The sequence below is a fragment of the Microtus oregoni genome, unplaced genomic scaffold, assembly GCF_018167655.1.
Source record: "Microtus oregoni isolate MIOR12 unplaced genomic scaffold, Mior012 000004F_ref0000308, whole genome shotgun sequence".
NCBI classification, from domain to species: Eukaryota; Metazoa; Chordata; class Mammalia; order Rodentia; family Cricetidae; genus Microtus; species Microtus oregoni.
The window spans coordinates 3,177,734-3,200,189 of NW_024543063.1; the positions used below are offsets into that span (position 1 = coordinate 3,177,734).

At 50.6% G+C, this 22,456-nt stretch overlaps 1 protein-coding gene across 1 annotated transcript in view; it reads right to left on the reverse strand.

The window, feature by feature from the left end:
* The window catches only part of LOC121447195 (sushi, nidogen and EGF-like domain-containing protein 1), a 60,693-nt gene extending 45,418 nt beyond the window's left edge, over positions 1-15,275 (reverse strand). Inside the window, exon 1 of the mRNA XM_041650309.1 lies at positions 15,063-15,275. Within this exon, the coding sequence (XP_041506243.1) occupies positions 15,063-15,275 (213 nt within the window). The remainder of the gene's footprint in view (positions 1-15,062) is intronic.
* Between the last annotated feature and the right edge of the window lie 7,181 nt (positions 15,276-22,456).

Below are 22,456 nucleotides of genomic sequence, written 5' to 3' on the forward strand. Positions count from 1 at the left end.
AATATGATGAAAAATATTAAGGATGGACCAGATAGAATGGTAAAGGGCAGAGACAGAATCAGTTGTCAGTCAGAGGGAAGGAACAGCATGAGGGATAGAGATGAAGACACCTCTTCCAGCCACACAATACGTTAAAATGAATTAGAGGTTCTAGTGAAGATAAACCAGATACTAGCCAAAGGACAGCTGGCACGGTTGTATTATCATCAAATAAAAGAGACCATGAGGGCAAATGGATCACTAGAGGTGAACATAACTTCACACCCATCAGGCAGATGCAATGGCTTTACACCTAATGGGGTCTCAGTAGATGAGAGGACAAATGGGAATAGGCTACTTCGTGACCACGGTGGGGCATTTCAGAATGTCCTCTGGTAAAATGTTTGGTCAAGAATATGTGGGCCGAGGAGTAGCCTGATGGGGGAAGCACTCACTGTGGCCCTGAGCCTAGACTTTTGCTGGAAATAAGAATGCCAGTCCCTGTCGGCTATCGGCAAGGTCATTTCCTTGGATTGTGTTCACAGAGCGCAGCCTTGAGAGATGAAATATTGTCCTCTTGGGGATGAAGAGCAGGCTTGCGGTAAGAGCCAAGCTTCTCAGCTAAGAGAGCAAACCCACAATGTGCGAGGCATCCACTTGGGCCTTTGCGCTGTCCCCAGACACTCAGTAAAGAAGTGCAGACAGAGGGACGCTTTACGAGGCTCACACGGCCTGTTCTGGATGGACAGTTACATGGAGATATGGACACGGGATAAGTTACTCATGGTTATCAAACTGGGGTTTTGTTAGGAAGATGTGACTTACATTAGAAACAAATATATTTACGGTTAAACTAATTTTCTTTTTCTTTCTTTTTTTTTTTTGTTTTTTGTTTTTTTGAGACAGCGTTTCTCTGTAGCTTTGGAGACTGTCCTGGAACTAGCTCTTGTAGACCAGGCTGGCCTCGAACTCACAGAGATCCGCCTGCCTCTGCCTTCCGAGTGCTGGGATTAAAGGCGTGCGCCACCACTGCCCGGCCGGTTAAACTAACTTTCATTAATCTAAATTACAATTGAGGGAGAAAATCCCCAGTACACATATATAAGGAATGCTGAGAGCAGGAGAAACAGTCTTCCTCAGGGAGGAGCACACCAGTTGCTCATCCGGTACCAAATGGTCAGCCCTCAAAACTTAGATACAAAAATCATTACAGAGGCTGAGCAGGTTGTAGTTGAGTATTTAGGAATATTTATGCATATATATATATATATATATATATATATATATATGTAACAACAATTAGTGAAAAAGAGAGGCCACTAATTTGAAAGAGAGCAAGGAGGGGTATGTGGGAAGGTTTGGAGGGCGTCTGAACCTGAAGCTCTTCATCCTCTGGGATTGGCCATACCCAGCTGTAAAAGAAAACAATCTCCCATTCGCAACAACATGAGCTGAGCCTGGATGACCCCAGGAGAAGTGAAATAACCCGGGTCCAGAAAGACAACTGCCACATGAGTTCATGTGTGGAATCTAAAAACACCAAACCCACAGAGCAGGGAGTAGAAGTATGGCTTTAAGACCTGGAGAGTGGACTGGGCGTGACAAGCAACAGCTGAAATGGTATTCTAGTCTTTATCATTTCGTTATGTAAGTGCTCCAGTCCAGTGGTGCTGGCTGCATTAGAAATACAGTATCGTTTGCTTGACACTAGATTACCTCCCGCCTGTGGAAGCCCACGTGAAGGAATGCTCACGGCAGTCATTCTCGACATACCCCAAATCGCTGCATCGCATAAAACCTGAATACATATACTTAGGTCATTTTGCCAATTTTACTCAATAAAGCTGCAAATTTTAACTAAAACAAACCCCAGAACAGCCCCGACTGTCAAGCACTATAAAACACATAAATATCTCATAGTCTGTTCTGCCAGCCACACGGTAACGACAAGGAGCAGACAGTGCCATCAGGAGCAGGGACGAGCCACCCTGGACACAGTGAGGGAAGGAAGGTGGCATTTGCTTGTGGCTGGGGTAGACTGTGGAGGGGCCTTGTCAACGCTGTGTGCAGGGGCTGGACAGGAGTGGCTGCCCAGAGGTGGGGTGCAGGTAGAGTGGGCAGCTCTGGACCTTTTCCGGAAGGGAAGACAAGCAGGGTCTGCGTTACATTTCCTTGTTCTTAGCACACATCAAGAATCCCTTTCTGACTGTTCTAGAGAAAAGACGTAAGGGTTAGAGGACGCAGATGACAAAGGCAACTCTGCCTGAGAGGGGGCCAGTGTCTTTGGGACTGGACTTGGATGACCAATGGAGATGGGCTACCTACAGGGTGTGGCCCTGCTGCACTGCCCCTCTCCACAGCCACTCACTCTTTCAGCCACTTCAGCTTCCTGAGTTTTCCTTCCTGCCTCTGGGTGTGAGGTTTGCCATGTGTACAGAAGAGGCCTCTGGCCTTTGTGGTCTCCTATGTTCCACCCCAGACTGCTCTTCTTCTCAGGGTAGGAGCAGGACCAGAGCTGGGGGGTGCGGGTGTCCAGGAAGGAGGCAGAACAAGCTGGCGCTGTTCCCCTGCCAGGACAGGGCAGTACCAGGACCACAGCCAAGCAGGTACTGGGGCCCAGATGCTGGGCTGGAAGCTCGCTTTCCTGGGCAGAGCTCCGTGGGCTTCCTTTCTCTAGATGGAGCCCATGAATCTCTTGTGGAGGTACGTAAGGCCCAGGCCAGAGATGTAGGGAGTGTTTGGTAGCCCTCTCCTTCAGGTCCTGAAAGATGTCAAGTTTATTATAGTTTTTCTGTACTTCAGTACCACTTTGTGAAGCATGCAGTGCAGCATGGAAAACAAGGAGAATGAATGAGACTTGAGTCCCTGACTGATGCCCTTGGGAACTGTGGATGCCAGGCATTCCTACGTGAGTAGCCATCATGTATTGTCCTGGCTTCAGAGGTGACTACCAGACAGTCTGCTGCTTGGCCACTGGCTCCTCAAAAATCCAATCATGAGTCCAGATGTTGTCCCAAGACCCATTTTGATACTCATCCAGACACCCGCAGAAATGCTAGCTCCCCCAGGGAGCCTGCCACCCTGGGCAAGGAGGGGACCACGTTCTCTAGGGATCTGCAGACTGAGGGTGCTACTACTACATGCCTGGCTTTGGTTCACAACCATGGCCTTTCCCAGCCCTTCCCTGAAAGTTAGGCAGGGCCTTCCTGTTGGCCACTCCCAGGTCTCCTCTGGGACCTGCAGCTTTGGGGTCAGTTCAGGAACATTGTCTTCTCTTCGGGCTGAGCACCTGTTTGTTGTTGAGATTAAACAAGGCTGCCACCTGGATGTCACATCACAGTCCAGCGTGGGTGACAGAGGTCCCAGGAGGAGCTTTCAGGATGATTGCTGGTAAAGTCTGCAGTGAACAGAGGTGAGTACAGATGGCCCCTGCTCCCCAGGGGTGCCCTCCCCTCCTTGACTGTAGCTAGCTTTACCAGGAGCAGGCTGAGATTTCCCCTGGGGAAGATTCCTTGTCAGTAGTCCAGCTGCCCAGCTGCCTTGGGAGGCCGGGAGGTCTCAGGAAGCAGCAGTGACCATGAACACTGCGGGAGGTGGAGGAGGCGGAGCATCCTGGATGGTGTGGGGCTGCCTACAGGCCAGCAAATCCACACTCTCCGGTTGCCTCCCCCCAACCCCCATTTCCCCCCCTGGCTCCTGCCGGAAGGCAGCCCTGGCTGAAGGAAGCGGAGAGGCAGGGCTGTTGGCATTTCCGACTTGTTTGAAGTCAGGAACGTGGAAATGGCCTGAGAGACTAAGTGCAATGTGGCCTGAGCCTGGGCCAACACCCTGGAGTCCAAGGCCAGAGGCTTCTCTGGGTAGGGGCTCTGGCTTACCAGAGAGGCTGCTCCAGTTATGCAAACATCAGATCAGAGAGGGCGTCACCTGGGTTCCTTCCTTCGCTCTCCCAGCCCAAATAACAAAGCTCTCCTGACCCCAGACTTTTGACACTTGTTTTGATGACTGTAGGCTTGTCATTCATTTCCTGGCAGCTTTCTGGGTAGTTAAGATTCCTTCTGCAGGCACAGTGGGGGCTGGTGTCCTGGGCAGCAGGCAGGGAGGGCTGCTGTGTGAGCATCCTTTCTTCTCAGCCATGGAGGGAAGGTCTCCCCACCCCACCCCCAGCAAAACACCTTGGTACAGGGTTAGGCATCATAGAGCTGTATAAGTGGTTGTGAGAGGTACAGGAGAGTCACTAGGGACAGTCAGGATAATGTCCAGGAGGAGGGGTCCTTGGAGCTGCGGTCTGTGCTCAGGTTGGGAGGGGTACATCCTTTCTCTTGCCCTCTGTCCTCAGTTACCACTGTCTGATGATGTAGAACCTGTACTTGGTGTAAGTTTGTGACTGAGTGTGGTCAGTGATGCTCTCGCTCATGTTCTGTCTCCAGCTGTCTCAAATTGTCCTATGTAAATGGGGCCATTGTGTCACCTTCAACACACCTGGCCAGATGCTCTTTAAATTTCACGTTCAGCAGGGCCAGAACCACCCACCCTGGACATGCCCGGCCAGCGAGTTATGACTGTACCTTGCCTGGTGTCCAAACCTTCTTTTGTGTCTGTCCCTGGCTAGGCCACTTGCCTCCTGTACTCTCTTGAGACTTTGGGCCTTGATGGCCTTCCAGCAGCGCTGTGGCATCCATGTCAGAGGTAGACTTTCCAGGTCAAGCCTGTGGCCTCCTGCTTCCCTCACAGAGCTGGGACTTCTTGGTACAGTGGTCCTTCCCCAGTACTCATCCCCAGTGGGCCTCTAAGGCTCCTGGGCCTGCTCTGCTTCCTATCCTGCCATCTAGCAAAGGTGGCAGATGTCTGCCCAAGGTCAGTCTTACAGGCTCAAGGGGTTATGTCTGACCCTTGACAAGCTCCATACAAGCTCAGAGGATAGCGTGGGCTAGGCAGACCTTGGTGTGGAAGTTCAGGTCCAGGGGTCTGTCTAGAAGCTGCCTCAGTCTCTCTCTTTGTACTCCCAACCAGGCATACAGAGCCTTTAGGAGACACAAGCATGTACTGATTCCCAAGTGCAAGGGGGCAGGGCTGTGGTTGTATACAGTGGGTTTAATAACGGAAAGCTGGTTGAGCAAATAATTTGCCCTGATTTGTAAAGAAGTGTATTCACACACACACACACACACACACACACACACACACACACACACGCACACACGTCAGGCTGGGAAGATGGCTCAGTGCTGCCTCAAAAGCACAAGGACATGAGTTTGATCCTCAGAACCCACATTAAAAGGCAGGTGTTGTGGCATGCTTGTCATCCCAGCACTGGGGAGGGTAGAAACGGGATCCCCAGGGCTTTCTGGCTAGGCAGCCTCACTTGCTTGACCTGCTGTGTAGACAGCTTTCCTCATCACAAGCACACCAGTAATGTGTTGTACAAAGTCACCATAATGTTGTTGGTTGATGAGAATTTTTCAGCTCTACTTATCACCCTGGAGGACGATTTCTGACATGATTGCATGGATGCATATGTACACACGTCATGCCTACATAGCCACCATGACTGCATGGATGCATATGTACACACATCATGCCTACATAGCCACATCGGGATCCATTATCACAACGCATACAGAGATGTAGGTACTGCGTGTTTAAAATGATCCGTCCAACTCAAACCTGACACAAAGCCACCCTTTATTTGTGCTTTCCTCCTCTCTGAATCTGCAGTTGTCATCTCTCACAGTGATGCTCACTGTCCCATTTAGTTTTGTCAACTTGACACAGCCCAGAGTCATCTGAGAGGAAAGCCCTCACTGAGGAATTACCTAGACCTGAGAGGCCTGTGACCCCATGTGGAGATGCGCTGTCTTGATTCCCAACTGATGCAGGAGGGTCCAGCCTGGTGTGGGCAGTAGCAGGACCACACCAAGGCAGGTGGTCCTGGGATGTATAGTGAAGCTGGCTAGGCACGAGCTTGCAAGCAAGTAAGCCTGAGGATGAGCCAGCAAGCAGCACTTCTCCATGGCTCCTGCCCTCATGGCCCTTAATGATGGATTGTGACTTGGGAGCATAAGCTAGATAAATCCTTTCTTCTTCTAAATTGCTTTTTTCTTTGTTAGTGTTTCATCACAGTCACGGGAAGAAACTACGACATTCACATTATCCTCCGTATGTTTACCCCTCCATTAGTCTCAGAGCTACAAACACATACCTCAGTGAAGCACAAAACTACATCCGGAATTCCGTTATTTGTTTACTATTCCTTTTTAGTTTATTTTTTCAGGCCTATGTACAGTCAAAGTACTTCATTAAAATTACTTTCTAAAATTAGTACTGAAGCAACTATTATAAATATAAGACATCAGTGGAAGGAAAAGAGAAATAAAAGATGCAGAAATAATCCAAATAAAACTATGAGTAAAAAAAAAAATAAAACAGTTGAGGGCTAGGAGATAGCTCATTCGGTAAAGAGCTTGCTACACAATGAAGGCTTGAGTGTGAGCCCTAGAACACACATAACAGGGCTGAGTATGGTGGCTCACACTTATAATCCCAGTGCTGGGGGAGAAGGAATGGGTGGCTCCCTAGGGCTTCCTGGCCATTCAGTCTAATTGAGCTGGTGAGCTACAGGCCAATGAGAGACCAGGGTTCACTCTGGTCCACACACACACACACATGCACACACACACGAACACGGATGCTCACTCATACTTGTGAATGTGTACACACAAACAGATGAAAAAGCTAAAATAAAAATACATTGAGTCAGGCATGCTAGCAAATGCCTGTAATCTTAGCACTAGGGCAGCTGAGGCAGGAGGATTACTAGTTCCAAGCTAGTCTAAGACATATAGTGAGATCCTGTCTTGAAAAACCAAGGGCTGAGGATGTACCTAAGTGACGGAACATTTATCTAGCATGCCCAAACCCTGTGTTTAATCCTCAGAATTGAAAACAAGGACAAAAGCAAAACAAAGGCCACTGAATAATATGAATAGGAGGCCTGCAGATCAGACTATCAGTGACCGTGAAAACACAGCAATTAGAAACACCTCAAGACCTAGCTATACCAGTGGTAACTCTTGGGCATATACCCAAAGGATGCTTCATCTTATTGCAAAGACACTTACTCAACCATGTTCATTACTGCCTTATTCATAATAGCCAGAAAGTGGAAACAACCTAGATGTCCCTTGATAGATGAATGGATGAAGAAAATGTGGTGCATTTACACAATGGAGTATTACTTAGCCATTAAAAAAATTACATCATGGAATTTGCAGGCTAATTGACAGAACTAGAAAAAAAAAGTCATCCTGAGTGAGGTATCCCAGACTTAGAAAGACAATTCTGGTAAGTATTTGCTTATATGTAGGTATTAGCTGTTAAGTCAATGATAACCAAGCTACAATCTGTAGAACCACAGAGAGTAGGTATAGAGTAAGGGGCTAGAGGGCACAGATACTTGTTTTAAAAAAAAGGGGAAATAGAATAGATAAGTATGATTGGATATGGGGGGGCTGGAATAGGAGGATAAGGTGAGGAGGGGAAGGAGAGAGGGGATTGAGAATGAGACTACAGAAAGAGATAAAATTAAGAACAATTTGAAGGATAGTATGGAAACTTAATACAGTAGAAAGCTTCCTAAATACACACACACACACACACACACACACACACACACACACACAGAGAGAGAGAGAGAGATATTTCATTTAGATTACATTCATATATATATGTAATCTATATATATATATATATATATATATATATATATATAGTGATATATATAGTGATCCCCAAATGATGGGGAGACAGAATCTCAACAGGACATCTCTTTGTCACCAAATGAAGCTTCCAGTGCTGGGATTGGGATCCCTAATATGAGCTATTGGCCAAAGGTGGCCCATGGGAATCCCCAAACAATCCAGGCTATTGCCAAGACAATAAGTTGCTCTCCATAAGCTGACAGCAAGGCCCCATTGTTGAAGACAATACCTGCCCAACTCATTGGACATAGAGAGTTCGAGCTGGTGCCTACAGAGAGCCTTCATCTCTACATGCTAGTGTCTTTGGTACAGGAAGATAGTCTGCATTCTCCCAAAAGAGAAACGTAAACATCAAGCCAGCCACAAACCCTTCGATCTACGATGGTGTCCCGTCTGCAACAATAATGCTAGAGCAATGGTGGCACAAACCTTGTGGGAGTCTCCAACCAATATCTGATTTGACATAAGGCCCACTCCATGAGATGGAGCCCAAACCTGACACTGCTCGAGTGACCAAGAACCAGAGACTGGATAGATCGATACCCAAGGGACTTAGGATAAAACCAAATACTACTGGTCTAAAAAAGTTGTAGTGATACAATGACTCCTAATAACATTCTGTTACAAGCACAAATCAGTTCCTTGCTCAGTCAGCATCAAAGAAGCTTCTGAAGAATATGGGAACAAATACAGAGACCTACAGCCAAACATTACACAGGGAGTGAAAGACTTTGGAACGTTTGACCCTAAGTAGAATGTCTCCATCAATTCTCTCCTTTCAGAGCTCAGGGAACACCATAGAAGAATAGGCAGAAAGAACCAGAGGAGATGGAAGACAGACAGACAGGCAGACAGACACACACACACATACACACACACACACACATTGTGGGATATTTGATCACACTGTGAACCTTGAGTTTGCGTTAATTAAATAAAACCTTGGGTCAGGAGGCAGAGCCAGCAACTAGTTGGCAGGAAGTAGGCATAGAGAATTAGAAGGAATCTGGAAAACAGAGAAATGCACAGGAAGTAGTAGGGAGGGACTTTGGTTTGGTGGTCTTTGGTTTGGGATGGAAGGAGAGGCTCTCACTTGCTGGATAAGGAGGAAGGCCAATTGGCTGCTTCTCAGGCCTCTCTGAGCTAGCAGGTTTTCACCCCAGCATCAGATTCCGAGGTCTTTATTGGTAAAATAGAACGACAGAGACTAAGTTAAAAACTACATCTTGCTGCATGCAGTTCTGGTGGAAAGGGGAGTCACGCCTAGGCTTGGCCTGAGCAGCAGGAGAGTGATGGTGGAGCTGCAGTCAGTGGCTGAAACAGCAGTAGATTCAGGTGCGGTCGCTGGGCCAACAGTAAAACAACACACGCAAAAAATAAACAAACAAAAAACAATAATGAAAACAAACCAACACCCTCTAAATCAATATGACCAGAGCTCACATGAACTCAGAGACTGAAGCAGCATGCACAGGGCCTGCCTGGGTCTGTACCAGGTCCTTTGGGTTTATATTATGGCTTCCAGTTTAGTGTTTTTATAAGATTCCTGAGTGTGTGAACGAGTGGGTCTCTGATTCCTGTACCTTCTCTTGGGATCTTTTCCTTCTGTTTGCCTTTCTTATCCCACTTCAATGTAATAGTTTTTTTTAATTATCTTATTACATTTTATTATTATCTGTTAAGAGCTTGTTCTTTTCTAATAAGAGGCAGAAGGGGAAATGAACCTTTTGGGAGAGGAGATGGGGGAGGAACTGGGAGGAAAAGAATAAAGGAAAGTCATAATCAGGATGCAATATGGATTATATGAGAAAAGAACTTATTTTAAATAAAAGAAAGAAAACAGAAAACAGGAAAATGAAAAAAAGAAAAGAAACATCCCAAACCAGGTCAGGGAGAGGGCTCAGAATTCTGTCCCTGGAGCCCACATGGTGGAAGGAGAGAACCGACTCCTGCAAATTATCCTTTGGCCTTCAAATGTGTGCTATGATACGCGCCCATTTTCGCAAATCAATAACATGTAATAAAAAAATTCTACTGAAAATAAAGGGCCCAGGGGAAGGGACTACCAATGATAGAAGAACATTTCAGTGAGCTCCGGGCAGCAGCACACAGTAGGAAGTGCCCACAGTGAGTCTTCAAATGAGGGCAGCAAAGGACAGAAGAATTCCTTGAAGATAACAGAAGTTTCTCAAATTTCATGAAAACCATATAACCACAGGCTGTGAGTATGTATGTATGAACCTTGAGCAGAAAGGTTAAAAATACCACAGTAACACACCTGAGAATCAAACCACTGGGAAGCAGGGGCAAAAGGGAAATCTTGCAGTCAGAGGGAAGAAGACATGTTAGACCCCATCCAGCCACACGAGAATGGCAGGAGCCATTCTGTTAGAACTGTGCAAAGTCAGTGGAACACTTCCTTTAAAAATGGAATGTTCAACCCAGAATTCTACAGCCACACTGCAGACACAGCTCTCAAAAGGAAGGTGAACAAACCCATTTCTCAGACAAGATAATTTATGCACATCAAGTGAACACTACAAGAAATGTCACAGGAAGTCTTGCTGGAATAGTGTGAAATGGGAAGGCACTTTTACATAAGGAATGAAATCTGGAAACAGCAAAGCTGGGTAAACAGAAAAGACTGTCTAATTTTAAAGTCTCTATAGATGACAATTGGCTGTTTACAGATAATATTAGCAGTGTATTATTTGGGCTTCTTACCTATGTGAAACTATGGCAATAGCATGCAGCAGCATGGGGAAACAGATGGATGCTATTTCAAGGTCCTGACATTGAATGCGAAGGAGTGCAGTTCTATCTGAAGATAGAATGTTGGCCAAAGGGGTCCCATTTGCTCCCCAACATTCTAGACTAAGGCTGTTGCTCACTCTCCATAGCCTGATGGCAAGGTCCTACTGCTGAACACATAACTTACATCATCGAAGATGGGAAAAATTGAGCTGGTGCCCATCTAGGATCTTCACCACTGCTGACTAGTACTGGCAGTTACTCCAAATGCTACTAGAGGAGAAAAGTAATTAATTTCACATGTGAACAGTAAATCAGGAGGCTAAGCCAGCCATACTGGTAACCGTTATCAAACGCAAACACTATAAAGGCTTCCGTTGAAAAAAGAGAGACTGCCAGGCTGGATAGAAAACATCCAACTTCACGCCCTTTTGCCCTTAACAGGAGAGAGAATGAAGGCCACCATCGGCATGGTGCTGTGAGCATTCTGGAATTTGGAATGAGAAGTCGCACCTGCTCTGGCCAGGCTGCCGCTGTTTGCGCTATCATTTCTATACACCTGTTGTCCTGGCCTTTGGGGTTGGGGTTCACATCTTAGCCATAAGACAAGTGTCAGAGCCACATTCAGAGAAGTAAAGAGGCAGTGCTTGGCAGTGAGGGGCCTGTTCAGGAAAGGCCTCTTAGAGGAGCCAGGCAAGTGTGGGAAGGGGAAGAGACACGGATCTCATTGGTGCTCTCAGCTCTGCTGTGTCTACAAGTAGAGAGGGCAAATGGTAAGGAAAGTTAGGAACTGGGCATCCAGTGAAGATACACTTGCAGGGGACAGAGCCTGGACTACAGTGACTGCAGATTCTGAGAAGTGGTCTAGGGAGCAAACAGGACTTCAGTTTGGGTCCCCCTGTGGGGGCACAGTAAGAAAACAGCTGGATACGTCTGAGCCCTAAGTTCAGCTTCCTCACTTGCACGTCTCACTCACAGACTGGTTCTACTTTCCCAAGTCTAGCCCTCTCTGTACAGGACCCCTGGCTACCAGCTCTGGCCATCTAGAAAATCCTCTCTAACCCAGGCCCAAGTACAAGCATACAAGGAAACCCTGGCAGCAGAGGGAGAAATCACTGTCTTCTATGCCAGAGCCAAACCGAGGCTCACAAGAGGAACAATAAGTCAAAGATGACAAAATTGCATGTAGAATATGAAAAGAGAAGAAGGAGGAGGAGGAAGAGGAAGAGGAGGAGGAAGAAGAGGAAGAGGAGGAGGAAGAAGAAGAAGAGGAGGAGGGGGAGAAGGAGGAGAAGAAGAAGAGGAGGAGGAGGAGGGGAGAAGGAGGAGGAAGAAGAAGAGGAGGAGGAGGAGGAGGAAGAAGAGAAGGAGAAGGAGAAGAAGAAGAAGAGGAGAAGGAGGAGGATGAGGGGAGGAGGAGGATGAGGGGAGGAGGAGGATGAGGGGAGGAAGAGGAGGAGGAGGAGGAGGAGGAGGAGGGGAGGAGGAAGAGGAGGAGGAGGAGGAGGAGGAGGGGAGGAGGAGGAGGAAGAGGAGGAGGAGGAGGATGAGGGGAGGAAGAGGAGGAGGAGGAGGAGGAGGAGAAGGATGAGGGGAGGAGGAGGAAGAGGAGGAGGAGGAGGAGGAGGAGAAGGAGGAGGATGAGGGGAGGAGGAGGAGGAAGAAGAGGAGGAGGAGGAGAAGGAGGAGGATGAGGGGAGGAGGAGGAGGAGGAGGAGGAGGAGGAGGAGGAGAAGAAGCCGCCGCTCTGGCCTGGTGTCTGCAGGGGAGAGATGGACTGTGCTCTAAGGGTAGGAAGGTCAGCACCTCTGATGGTGTGGAATCAAGCCTTGCCTCAAGGGTGTGAGAACTGTTGTTCTGGTCAGCAAGAGTTCGAGTCAAGCTGACTATTAACTGTCCTTCTCACCTTTAAGCTCACCCTCTCACCTCTAAATCCTTGCCGTTTTCCCACCCCGGGCTCTATAGTTCATGCACTGCCTCCAGAGTTTTCCCAGAGACCAGTATAGTAAGTAGTTTCTCAGGCGCAATGGTCAGGGAAGATCAGAGCCTTAACATGGCTGGAGGATGGGTGGAGACGGGTTCCTGGAGTGCCAGCACCCTGTTGGCTCCTTCACCCTGCTCGGGCTGGATACACAGCTGGGAGGCCCCTGATGACACTTCAGTCACTGTACCACCTTAACAGACTCCCGGCCCTTGGAGGAGCCCAGCACCCTGAAGGACGTGGCTCATATGGCTCTCCCTTAGAAGTGGACAGGTTATAACTGCTACCCAAGGCCACAGCGGGGGCTCCCAGTGCCAAGCGAGACACGATTCAGGCCCGGAGGGCCATATTGCAGCTTCAATCTTTACTAAGTGTCTGGCAGTAAAAGTTCCAGCCAGCAGGCAGGCGGTGGGCAGCACCCCAAACCCACCAGGAACTTCTTACCTCAGGAGCTTCAAAAAAACCTCAGCAATAACGTGTGCGCTCAGTAATTTCCGGGCCAGCTGCTATGGCACGAGGAAGCAGCAGAACATAAGGTCCTTCCCAGATAGGGGCCACCCTCAAGCTAGATCTGTCATGCTGGGAACATGTCTGCATTTCTCTAAGCCAGTCTCATGTAGGGCACTTCTGATTCCCACTGGGATGTGGGGTAACACAGAAAATTGGGGCATGCGTTCATTCACTCATTCCTTCAACAAGCCTACTTTTAACCAAGCTGTGAGGGCAAGGAGAGCTTCTGACGCCATCTCTTGCTATGTGGGGTTGAATGAGGGCCAGAGCAGGGGCATCCTCTCAGCCTGAGGGGCCTGGGGACACTCAGCAGATACTCTGCTCTTGAGCCAATGCCTCCTTTTCTCCATATAACCTTGACAGTCACCTACCCACATGCCCTAAGGGCTGTTTCGGGCTAGATAAATGGGCATGGCTTCCTGAAGAATTCCACTTTCTTTTCCATTGAGCAGAGGGAAAGGCAGGGTACACTGTGCACACTGTGTGCACATCAGCGAGTGTTTTTTTTTGTTGTTTTTTTTTTGTTTTTTTTTTTTACAGTGTATGTTTTGGGGAGAGGCTCCTGTAGGGTGCATGTTTTCCTAGGAGCCAGAGGTTGGTTTCTCATGTTAAGAGGGTCAACCATTTCAATAATATTTTCACCTGTGATGTGGGAGTGGAAAATTCAAGGCTAGCCAGAATGCTCAAAGAACATATTGACAGGGATCTGTTAGGATGAGTCTTCACGTTCCTGAGATGTACAGGCGGCCTCTTTCTGCTGGAGAGTCCCTGAGCACAGTTCTTCCTGTCTACAGCTTACAAGTCCCAGGCCAGAGGGATTTTCAGTGATGGCTGCCTCTCCTCTCGCTCCATGCCCTCCCTGTTCATGTCACCAGACCCTGCCACCAAGGTGAGGAGGCCATTCTGAGTGGGCACAAGAAGGCTGTGGAGTGCCACCATGGTGGACTGTGTGGGTTGATGCTGGCAGCTGTGGGGATTGGTGTTTTGGAGATGGTGGTGGTGGACAGGCTGGTGGACAACGTTTCATGTCAGGATGAGAATGCAGACTATGTGGCTGGTGATGGAGGCATTGCTCAAGATGGTGGGGATGCCAATATGGGGCTGAAAGAGGCAGTGCTTGTGGTAGAGGTGAGGAGCCAGTGGTAGTACTGATAGTGGAGGTCGTAGTGCTAATGGTGACTGGCATTGTATGTGGCAGAGGCTGTGGTTAAGAAGATGGTGTTTTAACTGTAGACCAAGTTGGCTCAGATGTTTCTAAGCTGACTGGGTGATCGGGTGATTCAGAAGACTTCAGGACTAGCGCTAAGTGGTCACTTCATCACAGCTCATTACCCCCCCCCCCGCCCCCTCCCCCGCTGTGCACAAGTGGTCGGCTCAGGGTCAGACCCTGGGAACAAGGAGACTCAGGCTTTGTTATCCACTGACACCTTTCCTGCATCCGTGTTGGGGGGTGGGAATTACCTTCGGGAGTCCCATTTAGAGGGTCTGAGCCTGGATGACCAACCTTTGGACTAAGAATGGGAGAGAGGCGTAAACCCCTCCACACTGCCCCTAGCTGCCAGCCCTGCCCAGCGCAGGTCTTCTATAATTAAGCATGTCAAGCCAGAATTCCTTCTGGCTCTGGGCCTTGGGTGTTAACTGCATGTGAGGCTGAAGTGGCCCAGAGAGGGTTGAGACCATCACAAGCCAGATGCCCCACTGGGAAAACTGTGACCAGAGGCCATATACCCACTGCCACATAGCTCTGTGAAGGAACAGGAGCGAGGGTCCCCACTTGGTAGCTCTGTGGATGCCTGGCGAACAACTCTGCCAATGTCCCAACAGGTCGGGCCATGAGCCGGAGGGGCGCGCCGCGCTCCGCTGGCCTGGCTGTCGCCTAGGTGCCCTGGCGGCTGCTCGCCCCGCCCTGCCCACGCCTCTCCAGCCAGCCGCTGTCCGGCCTTGGCGGCGGGAGAGAGGAAGCGCTGTCCTCATTCCACCTCTGGCTGCTGCGGTGCCAAGATGCTGGCTGCAGCAGCAGCGGGAGTTGGGGAGGAGGGCAGCGACGCCCTCCCTGGAGCCCCCTCGAGCTCGGGGTTACTCACGTAGAGTCCGGAGTGCTCGGCGCCGAAGAACGGGAAGGGCACCGAGAGGGGCTGCAGCCCCGAGCCGCCGTCGTCCTGCTTTGGGGTGACGGCGTCGCCGCGCTTCGTGCCGAAAGGGTAGAAGTCGGCGAGGGGCACCGCAGAGCGCACCCCGCGAGCCCCGAGCCCCAGGGCTGCGGCCAGCAGCAGCGCCCATGCGGCGCCGCGGCGCATCGCCGGGCTCTGAGGGCGGACCAGGGTGCTCGGGCAGGTGGCCGCAGTCACCGCACGGCCAACTGGCCGCACCGTCGCCTGTCGGCTCTCGCTAGCTCGCTCGCGCTGCACTCCGGGCGCAGCGCTGCCTAGGAAGGAGCGAGGCAGGACCGCGGACCGCCGGCCCACCTCCGGTCCCAGGGTTTAAATAGTCAGCCTTGGCGGCCACCCGGGAGGGGCGGGAAGAGGCGGGGTCATGCAAATAGTGGCAGTTTTAACTTGCTGGTCTTGGCGGGAGGGAGCCGGAGCGAGGTCTCCCCGTTTCTAGGCTCTTAAAGTCGGACTAGTTCTGGGTTGGTTCCCCCTCCAGCCCCGAGACCCCCTAGCTTCTGGAGCTCCCTTGCAGTTGGGCATTCATGAGGTGAGGGACTGCCTTCTCTAGGCACCAGCTTGGGGCTTGCCCACCAGGGGCGCCTGGGCTAATCCAGCAGTTCTGAAGCTGACTGGTTGCCCTAAGGCCTGATTTTGGACAGGTTTCCTGAGTGTCCTCTGGGTCCCTGTCTGTCCAGAGCATCTTTCCCTGATAGAATGCCAGTCTGGGCCCACTTTGTCCTGCAGCACTTAGATGAAACAAGTGTGCCCACCACACCCCAATCCTAGCCTAGGTCACCAACTTTCAATGCCAGATGAAGCCTGTCCTAGGGTCTGTTCCTTATCTGGTTTCATTGAAGGTGAACCTTGGGCCTGGGAGACTTGAAGACTTACACAGCTTTCTCCCTATGTAAGGGTTTTTTTGTTTGTTTGTTTGTTTGTTTGTTTTTATCTGAAGGGATCAGACACCTATCACAGCTGGAAAGTATCAGGGAGACCTGTGGGATAGGCCAGTATCAAGGCCCAGGGGCACATCAGTTGCTATGGTGCCTTAACCTTCCTTGCTCATCATGAGAATTGCTTTTTAAGTGGCTGTCCTGCCTTAGGAGTGCAATCTAATCCATTTCTGTGTCCCCAGAATCACTACAGGGATTTGACTCCTAGGGCCTCAGTCCCCACCTTCTTGTCCACTCCCACATCCTGCTATTGGGCGACGTATAGCTATAAGCCAAATCTGGGATCTCCAAAGGCAAGATGATTTCTCTCAAAGAGAAGAAGAAGATGGAAAAAAAAAAACCTGCAAGAGTAACAGCTGCCATTACTGAGATTATGGGTGGTTTTATGCTGGCTTTGCGTTTTCCGTGTTTCCTGAAATCTCTCTAACAAGCGTGTGCTGTCTTTCAGTTAGAGAAAGGAACATTACATGCTATTTTTTAAGGTATAGCAGAGAGTTCTATGTGTGTCAGTCAGTGGTTCCTAGCTTATACAGATTCTGTTCTCAGCAGCCTTACCACTGTGATGTCAGGGACAGGCACTAAATTTAAGGACATCTTTGTTTGCAATGGCAAGAGCCTGAAAGTGACCAATTCCTTCCATCCTAGCCTAGTGCCTGGCTTGCCTTGCTCTTGCCCATACACCTCACTTTGTGTGGCGATCCCCTTTTGCAGAGGGATAAACCAAGGCTGGAGACGGGAAAGGTTCACCTCTACAGTTAGCTATAGAAGATCAGCCCCTGGTGACAGAGGTGGCGCACGCCTTTAATCCCAGCACTCAGGAGGCAGAGGCAGGTGGATCTCTGAGTTTGAGGCCAGAGTGAGTTCCAGGACAGTCAGGGAACTACACAGAGAACTGTGTCTCTAAAACCAAACCAAACCAAACAACAACAACAACAACAACTACAAAAGATCAGCCCTTGGGCCAGGCTCCTGGATTTAAGAGTGCTTTGTGGGGAGTTCCCTGGCTTCACTGACCAGGCCAAGTCAGTGTCATCAGGACCAGGCCTCTCAAGGCATCCTCTAGCCCAGAGCTTCCAGCCGGCTTGGTCACTATACCCGGTACCCAGGAGCTCTATCTAGCCTCTTTGTTGGGTTCCGCGCCTGCTAGGAAGCTCCAGTCTCCTCTCTCACATGGAAATGCAGTCCCAAGGGTGGAAGTTTAGGGGAATACAGATTAGCCTTCCTGCCCCTGGGACACTAAACAGAATCTGTCACTAGCCAGCTCTGCTGTCTCCAACCGTGTACAGCTTTGCTTTACCCTGAGTGCCCGGCCCCACCTCAGCCCTGCCACCCTTCCCCCACGTAGGTGCCTCAGAGGGTCCCAGCAAAGCCCCACGTCTGGATTTGGGCTAGGGTCAGCTTGGGAACTTCCGGGGTGCCTCAGGACTCAGCACACTGCCATGTACACAGTGTTGTTCAATAGATCCCTTGATTGAAGACCATCCTTCCAGGCATGGAAAGCAGTGGGCAGCAAGTGGGGTCCGGACTGCTTCCCACAAGAACCCCCTGACCCGCTGCGGGGTAGAGGACACAGGCTGATCTCAGAACTGGGCTTGTGGGGAGGTACAGCTGCAGGCTGGGTCCTCCGATCTCCATCAAGAGAGGTGGCACTGACCTCTATCTCCAACTGGGTGCCCTGTGCAGACTTTCAGTGAGGCTTGGGAGACAGCGTTTGGGGGTGGAGTGGGGCTAACACAGACCTCACTGTTGTTGCTGGGCATTATTTCACACACACACACACACACACACACACACCCCACACAAAGACCCACGGGCAAAAATCGAGGGGAAAATAGTTTTTTTTTCAGGTGCTAAAAATATTGTCAGGAAATACTTTTCAGCAACGTGCTGTTTTAGGTCCCCCCCTGGACTCAAGGGCGCCTTTGTCTCTACCACAGAAAATCCACATTTATCACAACCAAAATCGTTTTATCAAGCAGGCTCATGTTCTCAGGAAACTTGAGCCCCCCAAGAGGCCTGTGACACTTTAATTTAGGGCCTGACTGTGTGTGCCTGTTTTGGTGGGGGAGCCCCAGAGCCACCCACCAGATGTTCAGGCCTTAGGAAACCGTGAAGGTCAAGATGGGGAACACTATCGTTGTTCTGCCTGGTCGGGGGGATTGGACTAGTCAGCTCGTCCCACACAGCGGGCCTGAGGCTGCCGCCCACCCCTGCCTCTTTCCGCCTTCCCTTTGGATGTAGCTGGAGAAACCCACGCTCCCCTGCAGCAGCTCTTTCCATCACGCGGTCCAAACAGAAGCTCCCTCCTCACTAGTGACCCTTGACTGTTTCCAGGATGGGGTGGGAGAGGCCTCAGGGCCCAGGGCAGGTGGGGCCCTGCTCCTGAGGAGAAGCACATAGTGTACCCACAGGTGAGACTAGACAGTCCGCCTAGACAGAGGGGAAGGACGCCATACCTGCAGAGCATCTGCACGTGGGGCCTGCCAACCCCAGCGCCCATGATGTGACCTTTGCTATTGATGCTCAGCATGTGCTCCCCAAATGGCTACAACTTGCTTTGTTTCAAGCAAATAGGAACTGAAAAGGCCAACGCAGGTGAGGCTCAGGCAGAGCTTTCCCACCTCCTTGAGTGGGCAGTGATGCAGGAATTGGCCTATGGGAAGCTCCAAGTCCACTCGAGGTACAGGGTGGCCAGGAACACGTGCAGATGCAGGCCTGGGCTCCACCAGGTACCTTGGAGGCCAGCTCCTTCAGGGACAACTCTATTTCCTGCTTCCTGAAAACCGAGGCAGCTGACACAGGATAGGCCTGTAGACCTGGAGAAACCACAGCTGATAAAGTCACGCTGCTGGGATATTTTTTAAAGGCCTTGGGAAAACTTCGATGACATCGTGCCAAGGAAAACATTTGGGAAATAGCATTCGGAGCAGCGTGCCCCTTACAACCATCCTAAGTGTGTGTTCTGGAGGCGGGAACAGCTCAGGTTTCCCCTCTGAAGGAGTGGGGTTCGGATCATGTGCGGCGGTGTGATCTTTACTTGCCTCCTGCGAGGTTTTATTTTCTCGTATAACAATCTTCCTGTCAGGTACGGATCACATATTCCAGATGGTCTCCAAAGACTGGATCACCCAGGAATACTGCAGGAACCTCGGTTTGTGTGACAAACTCCGTGATGCTCTGCAGTGACCAAGTTGACCAGTGACATTTCTCAGATGCATCGTCATCGTCACACCGCACGGGATGTATTTTTAAGAAAAACGTCAGCGTTTTAGACATCTCAAATAAACAGGGCATGTCAAGTGCATCCTGCTCCAGCATAGTTAAGAGGAGCCTTTGCCTCCTGCTCCAGCTCTGACGCTGACCAATCTTGGTGTGACACTGAGCTCTCAGTCTGGGCCCAAGCCCTTCTGTTCTGTTTGTCTTCTCTCTACACTGACCTGAGAGGCTGGTAAGGCCAGTGGTTCCAGACTGGGGCATCCCAGGGGTGGGCGTGGCCGGAGCCCCCGGGTCAAGAGAATAAGGATGTTAGTACCCTCAGTATGTCCCAGATCCTTCAGTGGAGGTTGCACGATGGCATGTGTCTGTCAGATTTTGTGTTATCTCTGGTAAGAACCGGATCAATGCCTGATTCTTGGCCCTCTGTGTGTATGTGTACCTGTTTGTCTGTCTCTCTACTGTGTTCAGAGCCCCAGGAGATAACTCGCCTGTATTTTGTGCTCCTCAACCCCTGGAGGGGATGAGCAGGCAGAGGCTCATCTCTGGAGCCACACATGGGTTCCAGGTCTAACAACATACGTGTTAACTCCAGGCTCTACGAGGAGCCCTGGGGCGCCACTGTGGCAGGACCAGGCCTGAGGGCCACTTTCTCATTTTCATAGACATCCAGAGAGCCTGTTCAGATTGCTCAGGTTAGGGGCAGAGCTAAGGCACCCATCTGAAGTCAGCACCTCTCAAATGGATGTTGGGATCCATCAGACTTCGTACAGGCCAGGAACCAAATGTGGGCGGTCCAAAAAAAAAAAAAAAAAAAAAAGAAACTGCCTGCTTCCCTTGGAAGTGGGACTGGGTAATTCTAATACTGAGGTTTCATAACCCTTTCCTCCCAGACTCTGGGGAGGACAAGAGCCAGAAGGCTGGGTCCCCCACCACCTGCATAGCCTGAATCGTTCACCCCAGCTGCCTCCTTCATTGGCCTCACCTCTGCCTGTCCTCTTTAGTCTGCGTTCCTGTGCCTGCAGCTCCACTGGGCAAGGCCCGAATGGAATGAGCTGTGGGGTCCTGGGTTTGACCAACAGATAGTTACCTATCTGATCCTGGCCCAGCTGCAGCTTCCTCACCCCCACATGCTGGTCTCAGAGCGTGGCTGGGAAAGCCTTTCACAAGCACCAGCCCTCTGCTCAGGGCAGGAGTCACCAGACTCTGACACACACAAATGTGCACACGCCTTCGAAAATGTTTAGAGAAATGCAATATATTCTTTAGAAAAATCCCTTTTCCCCAAATACATTCTTTTATGTTGAATAAGTAACAGCAATATTCCCCGCAGTGATTCAAATACTCAAAGCGCAGCATTCTCGAAAGCCCTCATTGTACTCAATGTTCTTCCGAGCACCCCGTGTAAAGGCCCCAGATCACCAGGGAGCACCTTGGCTGGACCACAGCGTCTTTCACTTTGGTGCTGAAAAGTACCCAGACCCCTCACTGCTAAAGCGTGTCCTCAGCTTCCAGGTACATTTACGGGATACCTCCTCAGCTGGCAGCTTCAATCCCACTGATGTCCCCGGGATACCAGTGAGGCCTGCGAGGACAGGAAGAGGCATTGACACTGCACGTGGGCTCCTTGAATGAGCAGTGGAGGAGCTCCCTGGCCTCCTGTGCCAATTGCCAGCTTCTGGGCCACTCTTGGATCCTTGAGCAGGGAGGTCAATACTATTCCAAGGGAACTACAGCCAAGGGAAGGAGGAAGGTGAGGCCCAAGTAGAAAGCCCCACTTTCTCAGTCCTGGATGGGTCAGGCCATCCACTCTCAGTGTTGGCTGGTGCCTGGAAACCGTAGGTGGGCATAGAGCAGGCCACCTTTGCCATCGCCCGCTTATCCTTTGTCCAGGGAAGCCACTGCCAAAGGGTCCCTGTGCTCTTCCTTTCAGAGCCTCAGGATCTTTCTTCACACGGTCTTTAGTGAACCAGCCTGCTTCTCACCTCGGCTGCGCAGGGTCTGGTTCCTAAGTTCAGCCAAAGGTCTGACAGGATGGCTGGTTTTAAGTCTGGCGGTCTTGGAGTCAACGACAGGCTGTCATACACCTCGGCCACAGCTACATGACTGTGACTGGATGAGCTCCAGGAGCTCTGGCCTTTCCTGCCCCATGCCAGCATCCTTGAAGATGCTTTGGGAGGTTTGAGCAGAAGCACAAGTCGTGGGGCAACCTGCACCCTGTGGTGTAGGCAAGCATTTACCAGGCTCACAGATCACCTAGAGGTACTGGAAATGCCATTTACAATGCCAAAGAGCCTGGGGAAGAGAAGCCATTCTGACCACTGCTGAATAGGAGAGAGGTTTACAGATGCCATCAGGTGAGGCAGGAGCAGGTTCCGGCAAAACGATGGCCTCGGTGTCTCCATTGCACCAGAGCAGGATTCCCTACTGGCACTTGCCAGCACTTTTTGTGTGGAAATGGGAGATGCTGGAACAGCTTCTTATCTCCCATGGCCAGCAAGTCACGGACTTGTAGCTGAGCCATTTCCAGCCACCTGCCACGGCACCGGGACTGCAGTTCCTGGATGTGGAAGAGTCTGTGGCCTCTGGATATGGGGTGTGGCCGCTGGCCTCGCAGGACACTGTGTTTTTGGCTCTTGCCAGTGGAAATGTTTTCCATGTGTTTCCCTGTGTTTACAGATCTGAGGGCATGGAATGCAGCCCGTGGTGAGGGAGCTGGTCTGACAGGGCCCGGTCACCAGTGCTTGGCCCAGTAGCAGGGCCAATGTGGGAATGGATCCCCGGGCTGTTATGGGCTGAGGGGTGGTCAACGTGCCTGCTCCTTGCAGCAGGAAGGAATATTAAAGAGCAGTGACCAACAACGTGGTCCAGCCCAACCTATGTGTTCTTCACAGGCAGGACTTCTGCAGTCTGAGGAGGAGCTGAAGGAATAGCATGCTTTGGTTGGTAGCTGCCTGTATGTGCATCTTCTCACGACACACCAATGCTTGTTGAGCTTGCCACCCCCGCAAGTGGGCATAGCACCAGCTTCCCCAGTAGCACAGGGCTCTAAGCCCCCCCCCCCCCCCCAGAGCCTGCTGTTCCGGCTGGTTGCTGCAGGCCACCCAGCACAGGGAGGTAGCGAAGGAACTGCAGTGGAGGCCATTGCTTAGCTCAGAATGT